Raw genomic sequence first — 23368 nt, forward strand, 5'->3', positions numbered from 1 at the left:
GAAGGTTGACAAAGTGTTTACTTGCCAGATGAGGGTGACACGTATCTCATTAGGTCACCTGCTAGAAGAGGGTGACTCACCATTGTTAGTACTCATGGCACGGTACTAGCACCTTTCCAACTAGGGTCACAAGTTGGACCCCGATCAGCTCAGAATGGGGCATGTCGGTTAGATGATATCTCCCACAGTTTCAGTTTTAGTATTCGGTTCAGTTTCACTTAACTATAACATACAGTTTATCAGTTATTCAGTTATCAGATTTCAGTACTTTAATTTATAGACTATTTTAGAAACACGTTACATGCTTGGTTATGCATTCTCAGACCTTACGATTTTCATGTATCTATACATCAGTTATCTCATGCTATTCAGTCAGCTAGTTATCAGTCTTATTCAGTCAGATTTCAGTATTTCCATGCATGTTTGTTATTACTAGTTTCATGCACATGAACCGATGTATTCAGCCTAACCTCATATCATATACCAGTAAATTTAAAGTACTGATCATATACTCATTTTTTACGCTATGATGTTTAATATCATAGGTTCGGATGCTCAGTTTCCTGATTGCGCTTAGACAGATCAAATTATCAGTAGCAGCAATGGTGAGTCCTCATATTTTGCGGATATGTTTTCTTTATTTCAGTTCATCTCAATAGATCAGTATTTCTATTCAGTCGGATAAGTTGGGGGTTTGTCCTATCAGCTCCACAGTCAGTCAATTAGAGGCTTTTTAGACACCTTCAGACAGTTAGTTAGATTATCGATTTTTATCAATTTTTAGACAGTTGTTTTCAGACTTATGATTCAGTAATGTTCTCAGTATTTAAAATATTCAATTATTCCGAACATGTGTATTTTGTTACTATTATTCAGTGCTCACAGTAGGTACCAGTTCATGGGTTAGCTTGTGGTCTTTTGGGACCATAAGCACTGTTGTCGCGACTAGGGGGTAGCCTCGGATCGTGACAGCAAATCACCTCTGTATCGTATTTCACACCTTAAAAGACCAATATTTGTATGCTAAGTTTTTGAAGTGCGAATTTTGGTTGAAAGATGTTTCTTTTTTAGGTCATATCATTTCTAGTGAAGGGATCATGGTGGATCCACAGTAAGTTGTAGTGGTTAAGAAGTGGCCTAGGCCCACGCCTCTAATCGATATTCAAAGTTTTTTGGGTTTATTCGATTACTATAGGAGATTTGTGGAGAGTTTCTCATCTATAGTTTCCTCGTTAACTAGGTTGACCTAGAAGAAGGTAAAGTTTTTATGGTCTAACGCTTGTGAGTGAAGTTTTGAGAAGCTAAAAGATAAGTTGACTTCAACTTTAGTTTTGACTTTGCCTGACGGAGCTGATGGCTTTGTTGTCTATTGGGATGCGATCCGAGTGGGACTTGGTTTTGTGTTAATGCATCATGGTAGGGTGGTGGCATATACTTCTAGGCAATTGAAAGTTCATGAGAAGAATTGTCTGACTCATGACTTGGAGTTTTTGGATGTGGTGTTTGCAATGAAGATCTAGCATTACTATTTGTATGGAGTTCATGTAGACATCTTTTCTGATCATAAGAGCTTACAATATATGTTAACCCAGAAGGAGTTGAATCTCAGGCAAAGGAGGTGACTTGAGTTGATGAAAGATTACGACATGAGTCTTTACTATCACCCAAGTAAATCTAATATGGTTGTTGATGCTCTTAGCAGGTTATCCATGGGGAGTCTAGCTTATATGGATGAGGATAAGTGGGAGTTGGTGAAAGATATTCACCATTTAGCTAACCTTGGTATTCATCTCTTAGACTCTGCAGATGGTGATGTATTTGTGCAAGAGGTGGCGAAGTCATCCCTTGTTGCTGGGATAAATAAAAAACAAGTACTGGATCCTGTCTTAATAAAGATTAAGAGAGAGATGGGTTAGTAAAAGGTTGTAGCTTTTGAGATTGGTGGCGATGGTATCTTGAGATACCAAGTCAGATCATGTGTTCCTAATGTGGATGGGTTGAGAGAAAGGATCTTGGCTGAGGATCACGAGTCGTGTTATGTTATTCATCCTAGGTCAACGAAAATGTACCATGATCTTAAGGAGATTTATGGGTGGAATAATATAAAGTGAGATATAGCTAATTTTACGGCTAAATGCATGGTATGCTAATAAGTGAAGGTTGAGCACTTAAGGCCTGGTGGGTTGACCCAAGAGATTAGACTGCCGGAGTAGAAATGGGAGATAATTAATATGGATTTCATTATCGGTCTTCCTCGATCTCGAAATCAGGTTGATTCAATTTGGGTCATCGTGGATAGGATGAGTAAGTCTGCTCACTTCTTATCAATGAGGACTAACTACTCGGCAGAGAATTATGCGAGGTTGTTCCTCCAAGAGATTATGAAATTGCATGGGGCTCTTACTTCTATCATGTCAGATCGCGGTACTCAGTTCTCATCGCACTTTTGGCAATCATTTCAGAGAGGTTTGTGAACTAAAGTGAGCCTTAGAACTGCTTTCCACCTGTAGTCGGATGGGAAAGCGAAAAGGATTATTCAGACATTAGAAGATATGCTTTGAGATTATCTGATTGACTATGGTGGTAGTTGGGTTGTTCATTTGCCTCTTATAGAGTTTGCATATAATAACAGCTACCACTCTAGTTTGGGATGGTTCATTTGAGGTGTTGTATGGTAGGAGGTGTAGGTCTCCTATTGCGTGGTTTGAGGTTGGTAAGGCGGAGATGTTTGGTTCGAATTTGGTTCACTAATCGATGAAGAAGGTGAAGGTGATTTGGGATAGACTTAAAGCAGCCCAAAGTTGCCAAAAGTCCTATGCGGATGTAAGGCTTAGGGAGTTAGAGTTTAAGATTGGTGATTGGGTGTTCTTGAAGGTTTCTCCCATGAAGGGAGTAATGCGGTTTGGGAAGAAGGGGAAGCTCATTCCCTGGTATGTTGGCCCATACTTGGTTTTGAAGAGGGTCAGTAAGGCTGCATATGAGTTGGAGTTGCCTCCTAGTTTGAGCTCCATTCACCCGGTGTTCCATGTGTCAATGTTGAGAAAGTGCATGGGTGATCTTTCAACGATTGTTCCTTTAGAGGAGGTGGGTATTTTAGATTACTTATCGTTTGAGAAAGCCCCAGTTGAGATTTTGGATCGACAAGTTCGTCGGTTGCGGATGAAGGGTGTAGCTTCGATAAAGGTTCTAGGAGGAACCACAAGGTTGAAGAGGCTACTTGGGAATCCGAAGAGGACATGAAGTCCAAATATCCATTCTTGTTCTTCGCTCTGGATAATCGTGCATAAGGTATGTGTTATTCTTAACATCTTTTTTTTCTGACTTTGTTAAAGGAAAGATTGATTTCTTTGGAATCTTTATTTTTTGAGTTTGTTAAAGGTAAGAGTAGGGAAATATAGAGTCAAATCGTGCTAGAAATTGCCTTGTCCCATCATTCGAGGATGAATGATCCAAGTGAGGGAGAACTGAAACACCCCAAATTTTGGCCCTTGAAAATTTCTTAAGCTTTGGGCTCACTGCCTTGGTTACGATTGGACCCCTAGAGTCGTAGGGTGTCTTGATGACTCGTAGGGATGAATCGTACACAAAATAGTAAGTTTGAGGTTTGATTCTGCTTTGGGTAACAGTGTCTCACTAAGAGCCGTAAGGACTCGTTATGAGTCATAACGATCAAATCATAGGATGTTCAGTGTTCACCCTATTTGGTTCTGCTCTGGTAAAAAGTAGGACCCTACGAGTCGTAGGGTCTCATTACGAGTGGGTTGGTCGAGTCGTAAGGAAGATAGTGTATTGGGGTCCTAGTCACTATCTTGGTTATGGCTCATGGTGACGAGCCATATGATGTGGTTACGAGTCAAGGGGTCGACTCGTGGTCAAAGGCAGCACTTTTTCAATTTTTAAGTTGGGGCACTTTAGATATTTCTCACTAAAAATCCTTTAGACCCCACGTCCATAAAACATTTTTGGAGCATTTATTCAACACTTTAACGGATTAACCACTCTCTCTAAATCTTCTCAAACAAGTCTAGCTAGGGTTTCACCAATTTGGTCATCTAAAGGCTCAAAGGTTAATTTCTCTCTTTAAATCTTTGTGATTCAGGCATGCTAATCTTCCCTCATTGTTAATTTTGCAAAAGCATGTGATTTAATGTATTGTTCAAGATTATTGTTTGGTTTTGAAAACAAAGGTTGGGGGTTTGAGTGTTATGAATTGAATAATGTTCCTCATGGTTTATATATATGATTTTCATGCTTTTAATATGGTTTTGAACTTGTGGGTACATGGGTATGGTGAATGAATTAGAAAATTGTGATTATGGCTTGAAGTGGTTATAACCCCAACCCCAAAATGTGAAATTGGTTTTAGTTATGAGAACTATGGGAATTAATAAAATTGAACTAGTTTTGAACTATTGCATGATATAAAGAAGTATTTGAAATACAATGGTATGATTTAATGAACAAAGGGAATCGGTGTTCCCCAATGTGTATTAATGAATAAAGGGAGTTTTTCTCCCCAAGTTAATGAAAATTATTTTGGCATAATATGTTACCTTGAAAGTGCAGTTAGTATGACGATACCAACAATGTATGCCTAAAAGTTTGTTGTAGTTCATTGAATTGGAATGTGTGACAATTGTTTTAATTGGGCATTAATAAGGGTTGTGTAGCTGAGTCGTGAAGGTAAAGGTCTGAGTGACCGATACTAAAAACCATGTTTGTCGATGCGGGGGTCAAAGTGACTAGGGAGGTTCGAGCCCCCTTTAATATTATTTCATGATTAGGGAAGTTCGAGTCCCCCGTAAATCATTATATGATCGGGTGCTTAATTCACCTTGGTATATGTTGGATGGTTTGAGTCCTCCATGTGCATATATATGAGATTATTCTCCGATTCGTATGGCTACACTCACTTGGGCATGACCAGAGGGTGAGAGTTGGGGCCCATATAGACCGTGGGTACTATTATATGATAGTTGAACTACACAATCCATGCTAAGATTTTTAAATGCATATTAAGCCTTGTTGCTTATCCCAGCATGTGATATATATATATATATATATATATATGTTTCAGCATTTGATTATGTGCACTAGCTTTGAATGATTTTAAATTGTTGATCATATCATTATGTTATCTTTATCCCTAAGTTTCACGCTAGCGTTCACCCCGCTAACCGTCTTTGGACGTTGAATCCTCATGTGATGCAGGAACTGTTCATACTTCTGCTCCTTCTGCTTAGTGACTCAGATTCAGGATCAGCTAGCGAGTCAAATTGAAGTGGTAAGCTTCCATACTTTGAAAGACCCTATTTCATGATTATGGTTTCCTTTAAATTTTAACTATTTCTTTGGTTTTGGTTTTGGCTATAGTCGGGGGCATGTCCGATTGGATACTCTTTGATTTTGATTACAGGCTTTGTCGGACTACTGTTAGCATGGGTAGTGTCGGTATTGGTATTAGCATTGGTATTGGTATTGCCATTGATACTGGTATTGATTGATTTTGTTTATAGACTTATTCTAATATTTTATTAATTAATATTCTCCTATCTTATTATATGCTCGAAATTCAGCCTACCTTGGGGTGTGGTGTGTTTGGTTTGGATAGGTACGGGGGCGACCTCTGGTCCACGTGAGACTTGAGATACCCGTCACCGCTAGGCCCTGGTTTGGGTCATGAAAATTTTTGACTTGGTTGGATATGCTGATACTTAGTATGTTGGGTACCTAGTTGGTAGAAAGAGTACCTCAGGAATGGCTTACTTTCTTGGATCATCCCTGATCTCCTGGGGTACTAAGAAGCAAAATTCAATGGCACTCTCAACTGCTGAAGCTGAATATGTTGCAGCTGCTTCATGTTGTGTTCAGTTACTTTGGATCAAACAACAACTTCTAGATTTTGATATTCTTTCAGATTGTGTTCCTCTATTCTGTGACAACACAAATGTTGTAAATATGGCCAAAATCCAATTCAACATAAGAGGATCAAGCATAATCACATCAAGCATCATTTACTCAAAGATAATATGGAGAAGGTTTAATCAAGATGGTATTTTACAGTATTGAAAACCAAATTATTGATACATTCACTAAGGCACTTGGTAGGGAACAGTTTGAAAATAATAGGATGAAGCTGGGTTAATGAGACCAAGATGAATGCATGTTGTTCCTCTTAATTCTCCCAAAATGTCTTTGATTTGATGAGCAGGTATCTACGTAAAATAATATAGCACATATCTAATTCAGTCTCATATCTTCTGCAGATATTCACCCATAGCAAGGAAAAGAAGATAAGGAGAAGGGTGAGATAGCTCAAAGCTCATTGTGTTCAAAAAATCATGTAGGGACCAGGTCCCTCATCAGGTTAGAATCATACCCTATTCTCAAACGGTATCTTTTTAAAATTAATAATAGGTGTGCTACATCACTCTCCCGTCTATTCTCAAAAGGTTGTCATTTCCCTTTAAGTCCAAATATCATAACCACTCGATTAGACACATCGTGTCTTTTACACTCTTTGAAATCAATCTAAACTGTTTCTTTCACCCCTATTCAAATATAATTCACACTCTCTTTATTCCTCATTTAAACCCTACATTCTTGCCATTTTAGTTCCCAAATAGTTTTCTATTTTTCATCTTTCTTGAGACACCAAGGATTTTCAAATAAAAAAAACTGAGTTATCGTGTCAAATCCATCTCCTTTATTTCCTTCACGAGAGAAACCAACCTTCATGAAAGTAATCTCTCCTCCATCCTTTCCACTTAAGTCTAACCCTCAAAATCCCTTTGTTATAATAAAATTCTCTTCACCCACTTTTCAAAATATTGCAAGCGAGTCAAGGTCTCAAAAGGAGACGGATGCCCCAATAGCATCTCACACTGAGAAAATTGACCAAGACAATCCTTCCATCCCTGACCTTAAAATCTCTTTATCTAAAAAAGAGGACTTAGATAAAATTCCACCAATCTCAGACCAACCCATTCCCTCCGAGTCAATTTCAATCCTTTCTCCAAAGTTTAATCCCTGAAAGGGTTGAGTAGCCTAGTAAGTTTAGGAGTGCTTCTATGGACGAGAATATGTTTGATGGAGATTTTGCCCATCTCTAAGGAAACTTCTTCAATAATCTTGGTCATGAGTGAGGAAATTGGGATTCAAGGTCTAACAGCCTTGAGTGGAGAGCCCCCTAGAGACTCTAGTTCACCTTGTTCTCCAAAATGGGATACAAACCTCTCCACTTTGTTTATAAGAAGGCAAAATGATCCCCTTGAAGGTGTTGAAGATTAAAATTTGGTGTTGCCTTCGATTCTTGATCTACCTGTCAGATAAGGAGATGATAAGGGTAACACTGATAGTGAGGATGACTTACCTCTGTCATGTAGGATGTCTAAAAAAAGTGAGATGAAGACTGTTAAAGTCCCACCTAAGCTAGCAAATGTGCAAAGGACCAGGTTGAGTTCTAGAAATTGATGGCAGATACATTAGTAGCTAACAAAAATAATACTAAGAAGGGAAGGAGTTTGAAAGAAAAGGAACTGACTAAAATTAAGGTATCGATTGAGAAAGTTGTAACTGTTGATGAATCAGAGAAAAAGACTGAGAGTTAGTTTGATGATAGTAATGATAGTGATTTTGATAGTCTTTTTGAGAGTGTGTCTGAAGATGATGATATTGATTCTAATATTGAGAGAAGTGTGGTTGTCAATAAAGCCAAGGCCAAAGGAAGAGTTACTATTTCCCCCAAAAAAGGAAAATCAAAAGGAGTACTAATCAAAAAGCTTGTGCCTACTAGCACAAATAAGAGAAAAAAGGATGAGAAGTCAAGCACTGAGGGACCAGGTCCCAGTTCAAAATCTGCCAAGACCCCAGGAGCTCCTAGGGTCTCAGCAAAATAAACTAGTCCCTCTGGGAAAGTTTCAACCTCTACAACTAAGGCAAAGAAGAAAGGGTTGACAAGAGCATAAAGACAAGAGATTCTCAAGACCCGAAAGGTATTGAAAGGTCAAATTTTTGACCCTAAAGTTGTTTTTATGCCAGGAATGGTTGATTTGGTTCAGTGGGTAAAGTTTTAGAGTTGGGAACACCTCTTTGAGCCCTAGTTCCCACTCTGTATGAGAAGGAAGTGAGCATATTTTATCACAATATTGTGTTTTCTAATGATGCTGTGTATCTTACTAGTCAAGTTAATGGGGTGAACATTTCTTTTGATGAGTAGGTGTTGTTTGAAGTTTTAGGTTTGCCTACAGATTGGATCAGGTCTCTGGGAAATGAAAAGGGTTCTAAGAAGTTTTTGAGAATCTGTGGGAAATTGCATGACATGAACATCAAGAATCTGAGTAAGAAAACTCTAGAGGTAGAATTCTAGGGCATCATTCCCACGAAGTAAAAAGAGAACTACAGTAATAGGTCCCAACCTATTCCTCATGAAAACCCCATTCGAGTTTCAGAAAGTGAATCCCCCAGCCATCATTATTGAGCATAGGAATAAGGTAATGACGTCCAAAGATAGAAAGCATGGATCGGCTTATGGATTTTAGCTAAATAGAATCTTTGCATACTTCAGTATGGAAAGTGGACCTAGGAAATTAGGCTCTGTGAAGCAAGTGTTCAATGTTACAACCTTGGAGGATAATGAGTGCATTCCAAGGAAGAGCGGGACAAAGTCAAAATCCATAGTTGCTGGTCTAATTGGGGTGCAAACTAGGTTGAGGGTAGAGCTGGATGAAATGACTGCCATTGTGGCAAGGAAGGTTGTTGAGATTGTGGCTTTGAAGGCAACCACTGTGAAATAAAATAATGAGGGACCAGGTCAAATAGAGAACCTGCGTGCTGAAAATGAAACATTGTGTGATAAAGTTAAAAAATTAGCAAAAGTTGAGGATTTGACTTACTAACTTCTAAGAAATCATGCTGCTGAGAATGAAAGAATGACTATGCTTCTTCGTCAGTTATCCCATGCCCCATCCGGTCCTTCAGTCTGAGTGTCTCCAACCTGGTCCCTGATATGTGTCTCCCTCTTAAGCTCAGTCACGTCTAGTTTTTTTAGTCCTTTTCTTTTAATTCTTGTTGTCCTAGCACTGCCTGTTTTTGGTTTTCATGTTGTTGTTTTTGAATATTGTATGATACTTTCTCCAATGATTAATGAATAAATGTGCTTTATGCTATCAGCTCTCTTATTTTTTCTGATTTTTTTTGCTCATGTGAGTGTAGCCTCAATGGTCATGTGTTAACATGTGTGCTTATCTTTACTTGGTTTACTGTTTTGTCACTTTGATGATGTCAAAGGAGGAAGATGAGGTATAGTGTGTGGAACCAGGTCCTCATACTTAGGGGGAAGTCAAAAGGTGCCAACAGGCAAGGGAAATGTATAAAGATGGTATCAGTGACAAAGGGAACAAATTGTGAATGCTTGAGGCTATATATGGGTTTGTCATCATCAAAAGGGAGAAAATTGTTAAGTCCTTAGTTTTGATGATTGACATAATATCACTTGAAAATTGATTCCTGAAGATCTTGTGATGACTAAGCTGCAACAACTCAGGAACCTGGTTGAATGCATTCACGTCACTCTCAGTGGTCCAGCAATACAATTGGAAATCGTAAAATTCTGCTAAAAGTTGGTGGAAAGGTTGTTGCACTCTTTGTCCCAACCAATGAGATTCATCCTAGGTTGTCTTGCCTCTTATATATGCTCATTCCAACAAGAAGAAAACCAAGCTTCCATATTCTCACCATAAAAATTTCTTGAAGCTCTCAGATCAAAGCTCACTCGCACAAGGGACTTGCTTGCTCGTTCATTGTGTCTTAAGTTCTTGTTGTAATTGAGTCTTTGTTTTATGGTTGTAAACGTTGCCTACTGGTTTTGTTCATTATTAGTAGGTGGTCAGTTTTTCAATTCTTATTGACAAGAGTGTCATCTAGAGTTAGGTGACTTAGAAGCTAGAGTTAGCTTGTCGATTCAATTTGAGGTAGCTGGGTGGTTGTGCAGTAGAGTTATTGTACTGATTTCATTGTAATAGAGTTATTACAAACTGTTGAAGGATTAGGAGTTTACTCCTTGAAGTCATGAAATCTGTATTCAAGGTTGTTTGAATATTAGTGGAGTTGTTTGAAAATCTTGGAGACAGGTTATGATTTTTCTCCCTTGAGCAAGGAGTTTCCACATAAAATTTGTTGTGTTTGTTGTTCATTTACTTTACGTGCTTTTCTATTCAATCTCTAGTTGCATACAACGGTTTGGGACCAGTGCCCAAAGTAGGAGGCAAACTCGTGTACTCTTCAGAGAAATAGTTGGTTATGTATCAAAAAAGACAGGAGTCACAGTGGTTCATTATCCTTCTCGTGGTAAGCATCTACCCCGTATAAGTTGTTGTACTGCAGAAGTTTTGAAGCGCCAATCAAGTGCATGCGGCAGCAGCAATGTTTCCTCCCTTCAGCTTACAATTTATTTTACCTTACATAACTTCCTCTATGTTGCATTGACAAAATTTCAACTCAATTAAAAAATTGTCTTGAAAATAATTTAAATTGTTAATTATTATAATTTATAGTACTTTTTATGCATTTTTCATATAATAGGTTAAAAAGAAAAAGAAAATAAATAAATTAAAGTGAAAATATGAAATTACAAAAATATCCTCGACCAGAAGCAGGAGGCCGCTAAAAGCGGAAATGACAACCGCCAGTTGCCGGCTCACTGGCGTTTCTATATAGTTAGTAAAGTAATTACGAGGTCTAGAACTCTCTCATTTCATTTCACATGTTGGAGATAAATTCACCAATTTTCACGTCCACATGACAAGTAAAGAAGAGTTACAAAAATGGAGGGATTCCCTATCAACCTCGTCTGCTTCTGCAGTTTACTCATGTGTTGCACTAGAGAAAAATTAGAGAAAAAGAAGCTATCTTCCTAGAAGTAGGCTTATCAGGAACAAATAAAACGCTAATGGGTGACTGAAAATTAAGCCCCACCAGCCATGTCCACATCCATTCCCTTGAAAACAACACGTAACTTCCTTGAACAAGACTGCTTCGTATCTCCTTTTCCCGCTGCACCAGTAACATGAACGATATCCCTTGGAGTTTTAGACACAAGTTCAAATAATGGTAAATCCAAATTAGATCGAGTCATCTCTTCCAGTACCGGAGGTGCTTGCATGTATAGATTCTTCCCTCGATACGTCACACTTACTCTAGTAAGTAGTAGCTTAGGGTGATCTTCTAGCAGATCAATGAACTGCACAACACCGGAAAGAGACAAAAGCTTGCGCATTATTAGTTGTATGACCAACCAACCAACCAGTTTATCACCCTTTTGTTGTGGTGGAATGTCTGACATGCTCAAACAAGACGACGAAATCAACAGGAAGGAAAGTGCATCAAACTACATGGTCTTCACACTGATGACAAAAAGGCATTAAAATCCACAATATATGGCATCTTCTGAGGAGATTTTTAAGGCAGATAACTCAACGTATCAAAGAGTAATTCTGAAAGGCCTTCAACATGTCCCAACGTTCAAACAGGAAACTATGCGAATGAGATGCAGCCATAGTCACAGATTAACTGAACATATCAGAGTAATTCTGAATCCTTTAACATGTCCCAACTTTCAAACACAGAAACTATGCGAATGAGATGCAGTCACAATCGCAGATTCTTCCAGACATTTAAAGGGCAAAGCAGCGGGAGTAGTGTACTCCAACAGAAAGATAACTATTATTGCGCCCCACCCCCATCCCCACCCACATTTAAAAATAAAAAATAAAAAAAATAAGATGGTGTCTGCTCTCTTATGCTTATTCAATTTCTCAAAAGATCGTCCAAGCGAGCTCTTTCCCAACCGAGTATGATCAGGTCCTAAGTGATTATTCCAACTTTGACCACAAGCAATCTATAACAGATAAGTTACTACGTACATCGACTATAAATAACACAATGAACATTGAAGATTTGGAATTTCCAACTTATCTGCTGTACAAGAGATTCTTCTTTTCAGGATAAGGGTGCTATACTTGGATTATTGTTTAATATAATTGTTGCAGTTGCCAAGTGATCATAAATTCCATTAAGCTTATTTCCTTTTGCAATTATCCTTTCTTTAAGTGGGTTCTTTTACTAATATTATATTGGGTGGTTAAGATGAAAACTTGTTCATCGTTAAGATTAAAGTTAATCTGCCTGAGGTTGTATACATCAGCTTTCAGACATGATCAAACTTTTATGGACGAGTTTTTCCCTTTACACTTCAACAGGTTCTAGGGCCTTAGGATTGCTTGCTTATTCCTAGTTCCTACTACTCAGCTTCATAAAGGCTTTTATGTGGTTTTGACACTAGCTGTCCTTTAGTAACAGCATTAACGCCTCTAAAATGACCATTATCGAGAGTGACCTAATATAGTTTTGTTTTCATAACCATGGTTTCTGGGCCAGCTCTCATGCACATCAACTAATCCCACGGGGTAACTGCTACCTCCCACCAACACAGGCATCGGGTAACTTTGTCCACCAACGTTGTCTTGGTTGGGACAGATGTGAAGAAATACCTAGTGTTTGTCTAATGAAATTTGAACCTAAGACCTCAATTCCATTTCCTTGACCACTAGGTCACACCCTTCGGTGCAACAATATAGTCATCATATTAAGGGTGCATTGAAACATGCACGATTAGTGTACTAGGCCAATATAAGGACATTGTTCCCCAATTCTCAGCTAGTTTCTTTTTTCTGAATCTTGATTAGGAAGCACCTCTATTAAGCTGCTTTATGTGTGATACATTAAAAAGTTTCTGATCAGGCATTATAGTGTTTTATACTGAACAATCTTGTGAGTGATAAGAATTGTAAGGAGCTGAGAAATAAAAAGAACAAGAACCTTTTTAAGAGTAACCGAAGTTTCTAGCTCAATAAGGACACCTGGACCACAAACAAGACAATCTTTGTCCCTCACAAATTCGGTCACTTTGGTGTGCAGACCTTCAACTCCATTGTACCTTCAAAAGGGGCACGTCAACAGAACTTTGTCAAATGATTTAAAGGGAAATTCAATTCATAAGCATAAGATACTCCAACAAGAATTAAGAGAAAACACAGATGGGTTGCTGCAAGGGTACAAACATGCAACAAAAATTAGGGAAAAAATCGTAGGATAAGGCTATGCACATAACAAAGTAATAAACTCATTGATCAAATAGAAAGAAAGATGCAAGACCTTAAACACAGAAGATATGAAACTAAGACTTCTACTCCATCCGGATGATCACTTAGTGGGTGTTTGGATCGGCTTTTTTAAAGTGTTTTTGACTTTTAAGCTCTTTTTTATTTTTGGAGGTGTTTGGGAAAGGAAAAAATTATTGCTTTTAGCTTTTAGATTAAAAGCTACTTAGAAAAAGTCAATCCAAACACCCCCTTAGTCCTTACTTTCAAATGAATCACAAGTACAAAATTTCATTTCTTTTAAATGTGAAGTCATACAACAAGATTAACTTTCAAGAAGTTATCAAATTTTTTTATTTTTTTTTTGACAAAGGTAACATTTCAAGATGTTATCAAATTAAAGTGCAATGTTGACGATAAGATCATTGATTCATAGACAAGGGAACAAGCTACAACATTGTGGAGCTACATGAATTACGAGTTAAAACAGACTTACGTCAAGTAATTTGTTAATGTTTTGCTGCATCCAGAGACAACCTTCAAGGTCTCCAAAGCACAGGCAGCAGAAATTATAGCATTGGTGGATGCTATAGCAGGTATGATATTTTTAACCACACCCTGTAAGAAATAATGAAAGATTATTCAAATGCGCACTGAAAACACATGCAACAACAACAAACCCAGTATATTCCCTCATAGTGGTTTGGGGAGGGTAGAGTGTACGCAGTCCATACCACTACCTCTAAAGAGGTCGAGAGGCTGTTTCGGATAGACCCCGGCTCAAGACAAAAGACAGTATGAAAGAGCAACAAAAGCATAGAACAAGATAAAATAAGATATGTACGACATCCACAAACATATTGTACATTGCCAAACACAGGACACCAAGTTCAACCTAAATACTGCTGCGACTCATTCACACCCTTAGCCCTCTATCCTAATGCTATTCCTCCATAACTTCCTATCCAGGGTCATGTCCTCAGTCAGCTGTCACTGCTCCAAGTCACAATCACTTCTCTCCAGCATTTCTTTGGTCTACCCCTACCCCGCTTGAAACCTTCCAAGGCCAACCTCTCACATCTACGAACTGGGGCATCTGCGCCCCTCCTCATCACATGACCAAACCACCTCAACCTCACTTCCAACATTTTATCCTTCACTGACACTACTCCCAACTTTTCCCGAATAATTTCATTCCTAACCCTGTCATCCCTCGAGAATCCACACATCCAACGCAACATCCTCATTTCCGCCACCTTCAACTTTTGGATATGAGAATTTTTAACCGGCCAACACTCCGCTCCATACAACATAGCAGGCCGGGCTGCAATTCTATAGAATTTGTCTTTCAACTTGGGGGCACCTTCTTATCTCATAAAATTCCCGAAGCAAGCCTCCATTTCATCCAACCTGCCCCAATACGGTGAGAGACATCCTCATCTATCTCTCCATTCCCCTGAATCATAGACCCGAGATACTTAAAATTATCCCTCTTGCAAACCGCCTGGGAATCTAACTTCACTATCACCTCCTCTTGCCTCGATTCACTACACTTGCACTCCAAGTACTCCGTCTTGGTCCTACTCAACCGAAAACCTTTAGATTCTAGGGTTTGTCTCCAAACCTCCAGCTTATCGTTAACCCCTTGTCGCGACTCCTCAATCAAAATAATATCATCCGCGAAAAGCATACACCAAGACACCTCGCCTTGAATATTCCACGTCAACACATCCATCACCAAAGCAAATAAAAACGGATTTAGAGTCGATCCCTGGTGCAACCCTGTCAAGACCAAGAAATGCTCAGAATCTCCTCCCACTGTCCTTACCCGAGTCTTCGGCCCCTCATACATGTCCTTAATCGCTCTGATGTACACCACCGGGACCCCTCTCGCCTCCAAGCATCTCCAAAGAACCTCCCTAGGGACCTTGTCATACGCCTTTTTCAAGTCAATAAACACCATGTGAAGATCCCTCTTCCTCTCTCTGTACTGCTCTACCAGTCTCCGCACAAGGTGAATTGCCTCAGCCGTGGAGCGACCAGGCATAAAACCAAATTGATTCTCTGAAATAGACACAATCTTTCTCAACCTCCGCTCCACCACCCTCTCCCAAATCCTCATCGTGTAACTCAACAACTTAATACCCCGATAATTGTTGCAACTCTGAATGTCACCCTTGTTCTTATACAAAGAAATCATCGTGTTCCATCTCCATGCCTCGGGCATCTTTGCTGACTTGAAATTATTGTTAAATAAGTCGGTTAGCCACCTTAAACCAATCCGGCCAGAGAACTTCCAAAAATCCACTGGAATCTCGTCGGGTCCCATCGCCCTACCCCTTCGCATCTTGCGAATAGCCTCACTGACCTCCTTTACCTTAAAACGCCGACAAAAGCCAAAGTCACGACACTCTCCGGACTGCTCTAACTCCCCTAACACGACACCTCTGTTCCCCTCATCATTCAAGAGCCTATGGAAATACGACTACCATCTTTTCTTAATTAGGACGTCTTCCGCCAAAACTCTGCCATCCTCCCCCTTAATGCACTTTACTTGGTCCAGATCCCGAACCTTCCGCTCCCTAACCTTGGCAAGCCTAAACAACCTCTTCTCCCCGCCCTTCTCCTCTAACCCCTTATACAAACTCTCAAAAGTTGTTGTCTTAGCAGCCGTAACTGCTAACTTAGCCTCCTTCTTAGCTAACTTGTACTCCTCCCTGCTCACCCACTTCTCCTCTTCATCCTTACTCTCAACCAACTTAACGTAAGTCGCCTTCTTCATTTCCACCTCCTTATTAACAGCTTCATTTCACCACCAATCCCCCCAATACCGGCCAGACCCACCTCTCGAAACACCCAACACCTCTCTAGCAGACTCCCTGATGCAACTAGCATCCCTATCCCACATACTATCCACGTCCCCCTACTATCCCATACCCCCATACCCTCCAACTTCGCCCCTATCTCCAAAGCACTACCCGGAGTCAGACTGCCCCACCTAACTCTAGGTCGACCCTTCCCACCCCACCTCAACTTGCCCTTCTTGATAACCGCACTGAAAACACATGAAACTGCAAAAAACCACTATAACAGCATAATATGGCTGGAATAGAATAAGTTACACCTCAATGCATATAAGGAAATAAATAGAAAATACCTTTTAAGTTTGCCCATATTAATGGAGGATGTCTATAGAAGACAAACTTTCATACCATGAGCTTACCTGGGTCAAAGAATAGGTAACTCCCGGAATTCCAAAAAGTTCTGCTCTTTTAACAGCCTACAGCACATGGATCAGAGGAAGTCAAGGATTAGAAAAGGAAATATGAGAAATGTTTGCATAAGACTTAATTATTAGGAATGGAGAAAGCAAAGGACATAAATTTTAACCTCAGAATACACCCACTGCATGTGTTCAGGATCATCTGGATCAAATGTTTTGCCACTATGAGCCTGCATAAAACTTTTGGGGTGAAAAACAGAGCACGTGGTTTAGAAGCTTGGAAAACAACGGATGAACTTCAATATTTACCTCATCCCATTTGATTAAATGTGCATACTCAATGCAGTGAGCAGCAGTTCTAGGAGTTTCAGCAAGGGTACACAAAGGAAACTTCACTTGTGGGGGAAAGAGCCATATTGTACACTCAAAGCAGGGAGTGACACCAGGCATTATAATCCTTGCATGGCCCTTAAATCCTTCAGTCCCACCATCAACCATAGGCTTAATTGACTCTTCCCGTGGGTTGTCATCAGAATCGTACTCTACACGAAATGTCAGATAGTGAGCCAAATCTGGTACACTTTCAACTTTCAAGGACCTCCTTACACTAAGTATGAAAACTAGCCAGGAGCATAAGACACATGTCCCAGGGGCTGAAAGAGCTGCAACCCACCCTTTGGGTTCTGAAGATGCCTAATTAGTTGAATATCTTTATTTACAATTATCCAATCAGATCCCAGCATCCCTCTTCACATTGGTATCTTCTAATGTCAGGTATGTTTAATTCATTTATTGCTCCTATATCATACAAAGGGGCTGCTCCAGGAGGAGCTGGTTCGAGATTATCTAACCCTTCCCCTTTTGCAAAGATGATTCCATTCCTCAAAGAACCTTACGTTTTTAATTTCAACTGAAAATTGAAATTTAAGGTATAAAATGTAAAGTTATATATTTAAGAAAAAGTGTAACAAATTACATATTTCAATAAGAAAATAAGTAGAATACCAAAGATATTGAAAATATTGAGTATGTCAGATGATATAGATAGTAATCTATAACAGTAAAGTGTTTTTCCATCGTCAAAAATATTTTTTAGAGTAACCAGCAACAAGAAGGTGCTGTGAGGTAATTACAAGGAGTAGCAACATTACATATTGTGTAATGAGCTCAAACAAATCTACCGTTGCCTCTATATCATTTGCAATTGGTATGTCATACCAAAAAACAGTAGGGAAAAACACCAATACTTATACTTAATACTAACACCAGATTCTAATGTGTTTCCGGAAATTCTTGTGTTCCTTTTCTTGTTTCATCTCTATCTTGCCCAGTCCTATCAATTATGAAGCGCCTGCATTGTGGCAGTTCTTCTGTTGCTCTAGACACTCCAGCTAACCTCCCACGAATAAAAAGGCGAATAAATCTCAGATCTGTCTAATGAATGCAGTGAATAAAAAGGTGATTACTGATTCGCATCCTCATTATGCCTCTTACACAATGCATCTACTAGAAATGTTAACCCTGTTTCTCTGAAGGTTATCTTGAGTTATCCACATTTCCTGAGCTATAGATAGTTTTTTATAATGTAAAGTTATTTTAGTAAAGGTAATTTCTTGATTAAGGATCTTTTAAATAACTATGATGTCTTGGCCAGCTTGGGCACACCTCAACTTCCATGAGATACTTGTTACCTCCCGCCACCAATAAGTACCAATTAACTCTGTCCACCATTACTAGAACAGACAGAAAGAAATTATCTAGTGTTTTCTGATTCTACTGGGATTTGAACCTGAGCTTCTCAGCCCAACCCCCCTTGAGTGCAATTTCTTGATTGTGGTTATTAGGAAGATGGGAATAAAATTTATGTGCGATTTCTTAGACTTCATAAATGTTTTTGAGTTGCCATAGCTAACTCGAGCTTCCAGAAGAGGGAGAAAAATTTGGTGAGCTTCCGTAGTGATGGGAGTGGCTAAGACTCGGGACAGTTTACTTGCTCCTTTAGAAGGGTGACAGAGATGTGAGTAAGGGCTGCAACGTGATCCTGAGCAAGAATCTGAAAGTCCAACATAAACTTGTGGTTATGAATGTAGATGTGTGTGTGTGTGTGGGGGGGGGGGGGTGGGGGGGGGGGGGTTGCATATAACCAGCCAAAAATCCGATGGGAAGGGCTGGCTGGGGTTAACGCTCAAGAGATTGGGGTGAAGTTGGTGGCATGGGAGCTTGGAGTAGGGATAGTATATGGGCTAGAACAATTGGCTGCGTCAAGGAAGCAGCTAGAGAAGTATTAGGGGTCTCGAGGGGTTACCCAAGTGAGCATAAAGGGAACTGGTGGTGGTGGAATACAGGAATAGAAAGGTCCAAGGAAATGTCGAAGCAACGAAGGGTGCTTATACGGTGTTGGTCGAATGCCTAGACAAGGAGAAATATGGAGAGGTATAAGACAACGACGAGCTAGCAGTCTCGACAGCCAAAACGCTAATTTTTGAGCATTTGTATGATCGATGGATGGATTCAGGCGAGGCGAGGTAGACTGAAGAAATATTAAAGGGAGGTGATTAAACATGAAGCAACTACAATTTGGACATGATCCTAAATAGGAAGGTGTAGAGTATGCAAATTAGGGTAGAAGGATAGTAGGAAGGAGTGCGTCCTTGCTAGTAGGTAGGAGTGCTTTGTTTTGTTATACGTGCTAGTAGTCGTAGAGTTGTGCTTGTAGTGTCTTGTTTTTGGAGTTTCTGTGATGTTAGTTGTAGGATAGATCGATTGTAGAATCACTTTGCGGTGGTCTTATTTCTGTTATTATTTGTTGTTGTGTTACTACCTATTGTTTCTTGGACCTATATTATGTTATTTTCTAGACTGTTTTTTGTCTCGAGCTGGGGTTCTATCGGAAACGGCCTCTCTAGCTCACTTCTGAGGTAGTGGTACGGATTGCGTAAGTGTATGTTGTTGTTGGAGTAACTGGTAAAGTAGTTGTCATGTTACCAGGAGGCCACAGGTTCAAGCCTTGGAAGCAGCCTCCGACAAAAATACAAAGTAAGGCTGCGTACAACAGGCCCTTGTGTTCGGGCCCTTCCCCGGACCCTGCACATAGCAGGAGCTTTAGTGCATCATGATGCCCTTTTTTATGTTGCTTTGTTGTTGTTGTTGTTGTTGTGTACAAAGAGCTCGAATGCAAAGGGGAGGATAAGAAGTTGTATAGGCTTTGCCAAGGCAAGAAAGGGGAGGATTTGTAGCCTAGACCAAGTGAAATGCATCAGAGATGAGAATGGAGAAATGTTGGTAAAAGAGGCACACATTACACGGAGACGTCAAATGTGTTTCCATAAGCTACTGAATCAAGAAAGAGATAGAGATGTTGCGCTAAGGGGTTTTAGAACAATCCGAAAAGCGTAGTGATTTTGGGAACTACAGGTACATAAAGGTTGCAAAGGTTAAGGGGGCTATTCATAAGATGATGAGCGATTTGACAGACGAGATCTCGATGGAATTTTGGAAGAACGCATTTGAGGAAGGTATGGAATGGTTGATTGAGTTGTTTATTGACATGTTTAGGACGACATAAATGCCAGAGAAATGGAGGTGGAGTACTATGGTGTCGTTGTAAAAGAACACTGTGACCACTAACTACCGTGGTATCAAGCTACTAAGCTACACTATGAAAGTCTAAGAGATGGTGGTCAAAATGAGGATGAAGAGGAGCGTGTCTATTTTGAGTTAAGTTGCTTGGACTCTTTAAAAATGTCGTTGCACTCGTGTCACATTTTCCAAGAATGCACTACTTTTAAAGGATCAGACACGCACACGATGACATTTTCAAAGAGTTCAAGCAACCTAGTCTTTGAGAACCAATTCAGATTCATGTCGGGATACTCAACTATAAAAGTCATCCATCTAGTAAAGACATTGATGAGCAATATAGGACAGAAAACGGACTTATACATGGTGTCAATTCACCTAGAAAAGGCATAGGATTAAGTGCCTAGTCCTTGGGAGATGTTTAAAGTCTAGAGGTGTACATGTGGCTTATATTAGGGCTTTTAAGGACATGGACATTGGAGCAAAAACCAAGTTAGGATAGTAGGACACTTTTGGGTCGTGATGGAGGGATCAACACTCAATCCCTTCCTTTTTACCTTTGTGAACAGGACATAGCGCAGCTTTAGCTGACTAGGCATATGACCTTAGATAGGAAGAAGTGGAGGTCGAGGATTAAGGTAGAAGGTTAGTAGGTGATCGAGTATTGTCGTACCTCAAGTAGTATAAACTAAGTATCACGTAGTTTCCTTTTTCTCCTGTGTATTACTATAGGGTAAAGTCATCATTTCCACCCTAAACTATACTCGAAAAGTCGAAGACACACCTAAACTATGGGAGTGACCTATCACACACCTATACTATGTAAAAGTGAATTTTTCTACACTATGTAAAGTATTATACCACTTGCAAGAGGTGCGGTGTTTTACGTACGCCTGCCACGTCAGCATAATATGAAAAAAATAATAAATTTACTATTTTCACAATTTTTTCGTTTCTTTTTTAAAGTTGAACGTTTTTTTTTCTTCTTCTAAATCCATCACAAAACCTCCATTGTTATGGTGTATCATCATAGTTGTACCATCAGTGATATCGTGATGGAAATTGGTGGTGGTAGGTGAAATTAGCGTCGTTTGGTGGGGGATGGGGTGCGAAGAAGGTGCGTTAATTGGAGGTGGGGTTGGAGTTTTAGGGAGAGGGGCAGAAGTGGGGGGTTGCTGAAGATGTGTTAGTTAGGGGTTGGGGTGATGAAGAAGAAGATGGTGGTTTAGGGGTAGGGGAGAAGAGGGGAGATGCGATGTCGGGGGCTTGGTGTATGTGTGGGGGGTAGTTCAATTTTTAATTTTTTCTTTAATTTATGATTTAGACGTGCTTTTTTATTTAAATAATTATTTTTTTCCACGTTTTTAGGGGGTAAAAAATTCACTTTTAAGTACTTTAGGTGTGTATTAGATCACTTCAATATTTTAGGTGTGTCTTCAATTTCTCGAGTATATTTTAGGGTGGAAATAATGACTTTTCCCTATTAATATATGTTGCTACACTTATTTTGTCCACTTGCTATTTTGTCGTCTCTTTTCTTTCTTATTTTCTTGTATCAGATACATTTCTTTTGAGTTGAGGGTCTATCAGAAACAGCCTCTCTAACCCCACAAAGGTAGAGATAACGTCTAAGTACATCTTACCCTCACAAACCCCACTTGTCGGATAACATTGGGTATGTAGTTTATTTGTTCATGTGTGGAGCTTCTTTTTCTTTTTCTTTTTTGAGCCATCCAAAACCCACTTAAAAGTAATTTGTGAATCTAACTAATTTTGTTCTTGTAATTTCGGGTTGTATACATGTGCTTTTATACTATTGTGATTTGCATTGTATACATTTTATTGTATAAAATGCAAACATCGATTAGGTGTTTTATCATTTTTTTTGTTTCTATTGTTATTTGTTTACAAGTGTTTGTACAGTTTTTTGCGTTGTGTCGTATACAAGTCTTCAACAAAATGCAAGTATTGATTTGGGTCTCATTATGCAGAAGTGGGGATATAATAATTAAAGACCCGTTTAGCATTTGGTCATAAAAACTGCAAGTAGTTTTTGGGAAAAAACTTGACAAAACTGTTTGGACATACAATTTGTCATTTTTTGGCAAAAATTCTTGGTAAATATCGAAAGTTCACAAAAACTAGAAAAATGTAGTTTCGGGCCAAATTCCAGTTTTGGGGAGCTTTTAAAAATTTAAAATTTACCCCAAATTTATATATTTTATAAAAACAAACCACTATTTATTAATCCCAACTAATATCCATCTGTCAACAACCCTTCACTAATAAATTGTTCTCTCTATAAAGAAAATGCATATATCTACCTCAATATACACAGTGGATGCTTCTTTGTGAGATGAGAAAATTTCAGTAGCTACTAAACCGATCTATGAAATAGTTTTGCAGTGTAAACTGAATATAGTTGAAGCTTATAATTTTATGGGTTTGGTTTTTTCACGAAACATGTTCATTATAAAATGATAATACAAATTATGAGTACTTATTAATAGTTTTTAGGACTTACGGGTATAAATCACATTTCTTAAAAAGGTGAAATATATTTCCCAAAACTATGGCCAAACACATGGTGAAACTTCACCCAAAAATTACTTGCCAAAAGTAGTTGGAAATCTATAGCCTAACGCTAGCTAATTCACTTGAATTTAGTACTTTTTAAACATAATTATCCCTTAAAAGAGGCACAACTTAATTAATTATAATATCCCCACTTCTACATGACGAGACTTAAATCAATACCTGCATTTTGTCGAAAAAATTCATATAACACAACTCAAAAAACTGTGCAAACACGTCTAGAAAAATAACAATAAAAAGAAAAAACCATAAAAACCAAATCAATGTTTGCATTTGGTACAATAAAATAGATACAACGCAAATTGCAATAGTATAAAAACACAAGTATACAACCTGAAATCACAAGAACAAAATTAGTAAAATTCAAATATCACCGTTCACAACTTTTTCCTTCCCGCTAGCATTGGGTTTCTTAGCCTCCATGTCGACACCTATTTCATTCTTGCCAACAACCTTCCTCTTTTTTTGAACAATTTTTAGACATATGCGGAGAAACATACAATTTCTCCCTCACATTACGTTGACTATATTGTCTAAAAGATCTTGCATGTGAGAAATTGAAACTTTTGAAGGAGAATCTTCAAAATCGGAATCACTAGACACACTTTTATCAAATTTTTTCATGAAAATTTCCTTACCCATTGCTTTTCAGGAAAATAAACACAATATCAATCAAATTGTGCACAAATCACGACAATTGAATTGCGTTAGAACCCTAAAAATTGATGAGTTTTTTGGGTTAAAAATATGGTAACTAAGAAATACTTAAAAGGAAGTGGAAGGCTTTTGCGGATTAGAGATGAGTGAATCAAGA

General features: G+C 38.9%; 1 protein-coding gene across 3 annotated transcripts in view; it reads right to left on the bottom strand.

The window, feature by feature from the left end:
* The window catches only part of LOC107841216 (NEDD8-activating enzyme E1 catalytic subunit), a 38683-nt gene that overhangs the window by 12335 nt on the left and 2980 nt on the right, over positions 1-23368 (bottom strand). Inside the window, exons 4-9 of one of the 3 annotated variants that reach the window (XM_016685198.2) lie at positions 16690-16922; positions 16548-16610; positions 16381-16437; positions 13654-13775; positions 12877-12994; positions 10729-11239 (exon numbers count right to left, since the gene is read on the bottom strand). In XM_016685198.2, coding sequence (XP_016540684.2) covers positions 10964-11239; positions 12877-12994; positions 13654-13775; positions 16381-16437; positions 16548-16610; positions 16690-16922 — 869 coding nt within the window. In that variant the 3' untranslated portion in view covers positions 10729-10963. Of the gene's footprint in view, positions 1-10728; positions 11335-12876; positions 12995-13653; positions 13776-16380; positions 16438-16547; positions 16611-16689; positions 16923-23368 lie in introns of those variants that run through there. The other 2 variants (XM_016685208.2, XM_016685204.2) reach the window with 2 other exon arrangements.

The sequence above is a fragment of the Capsicum annuum genome, chromosome 1 (assembly GCF_002878395.1).
Source record: "Capsicum annuum cultivar UCD-10X-F1 chromosome 1, UCD10Xv1.1, whole genome shotgun sequence".
Taxonomy (NCBI): domain Eukaryota; kingdom Viridiplantae; phylum Streptophyta; class Magnoliopsida; order Solanales; family Solanaceae; genus Capsicum; species Capsicum annuum.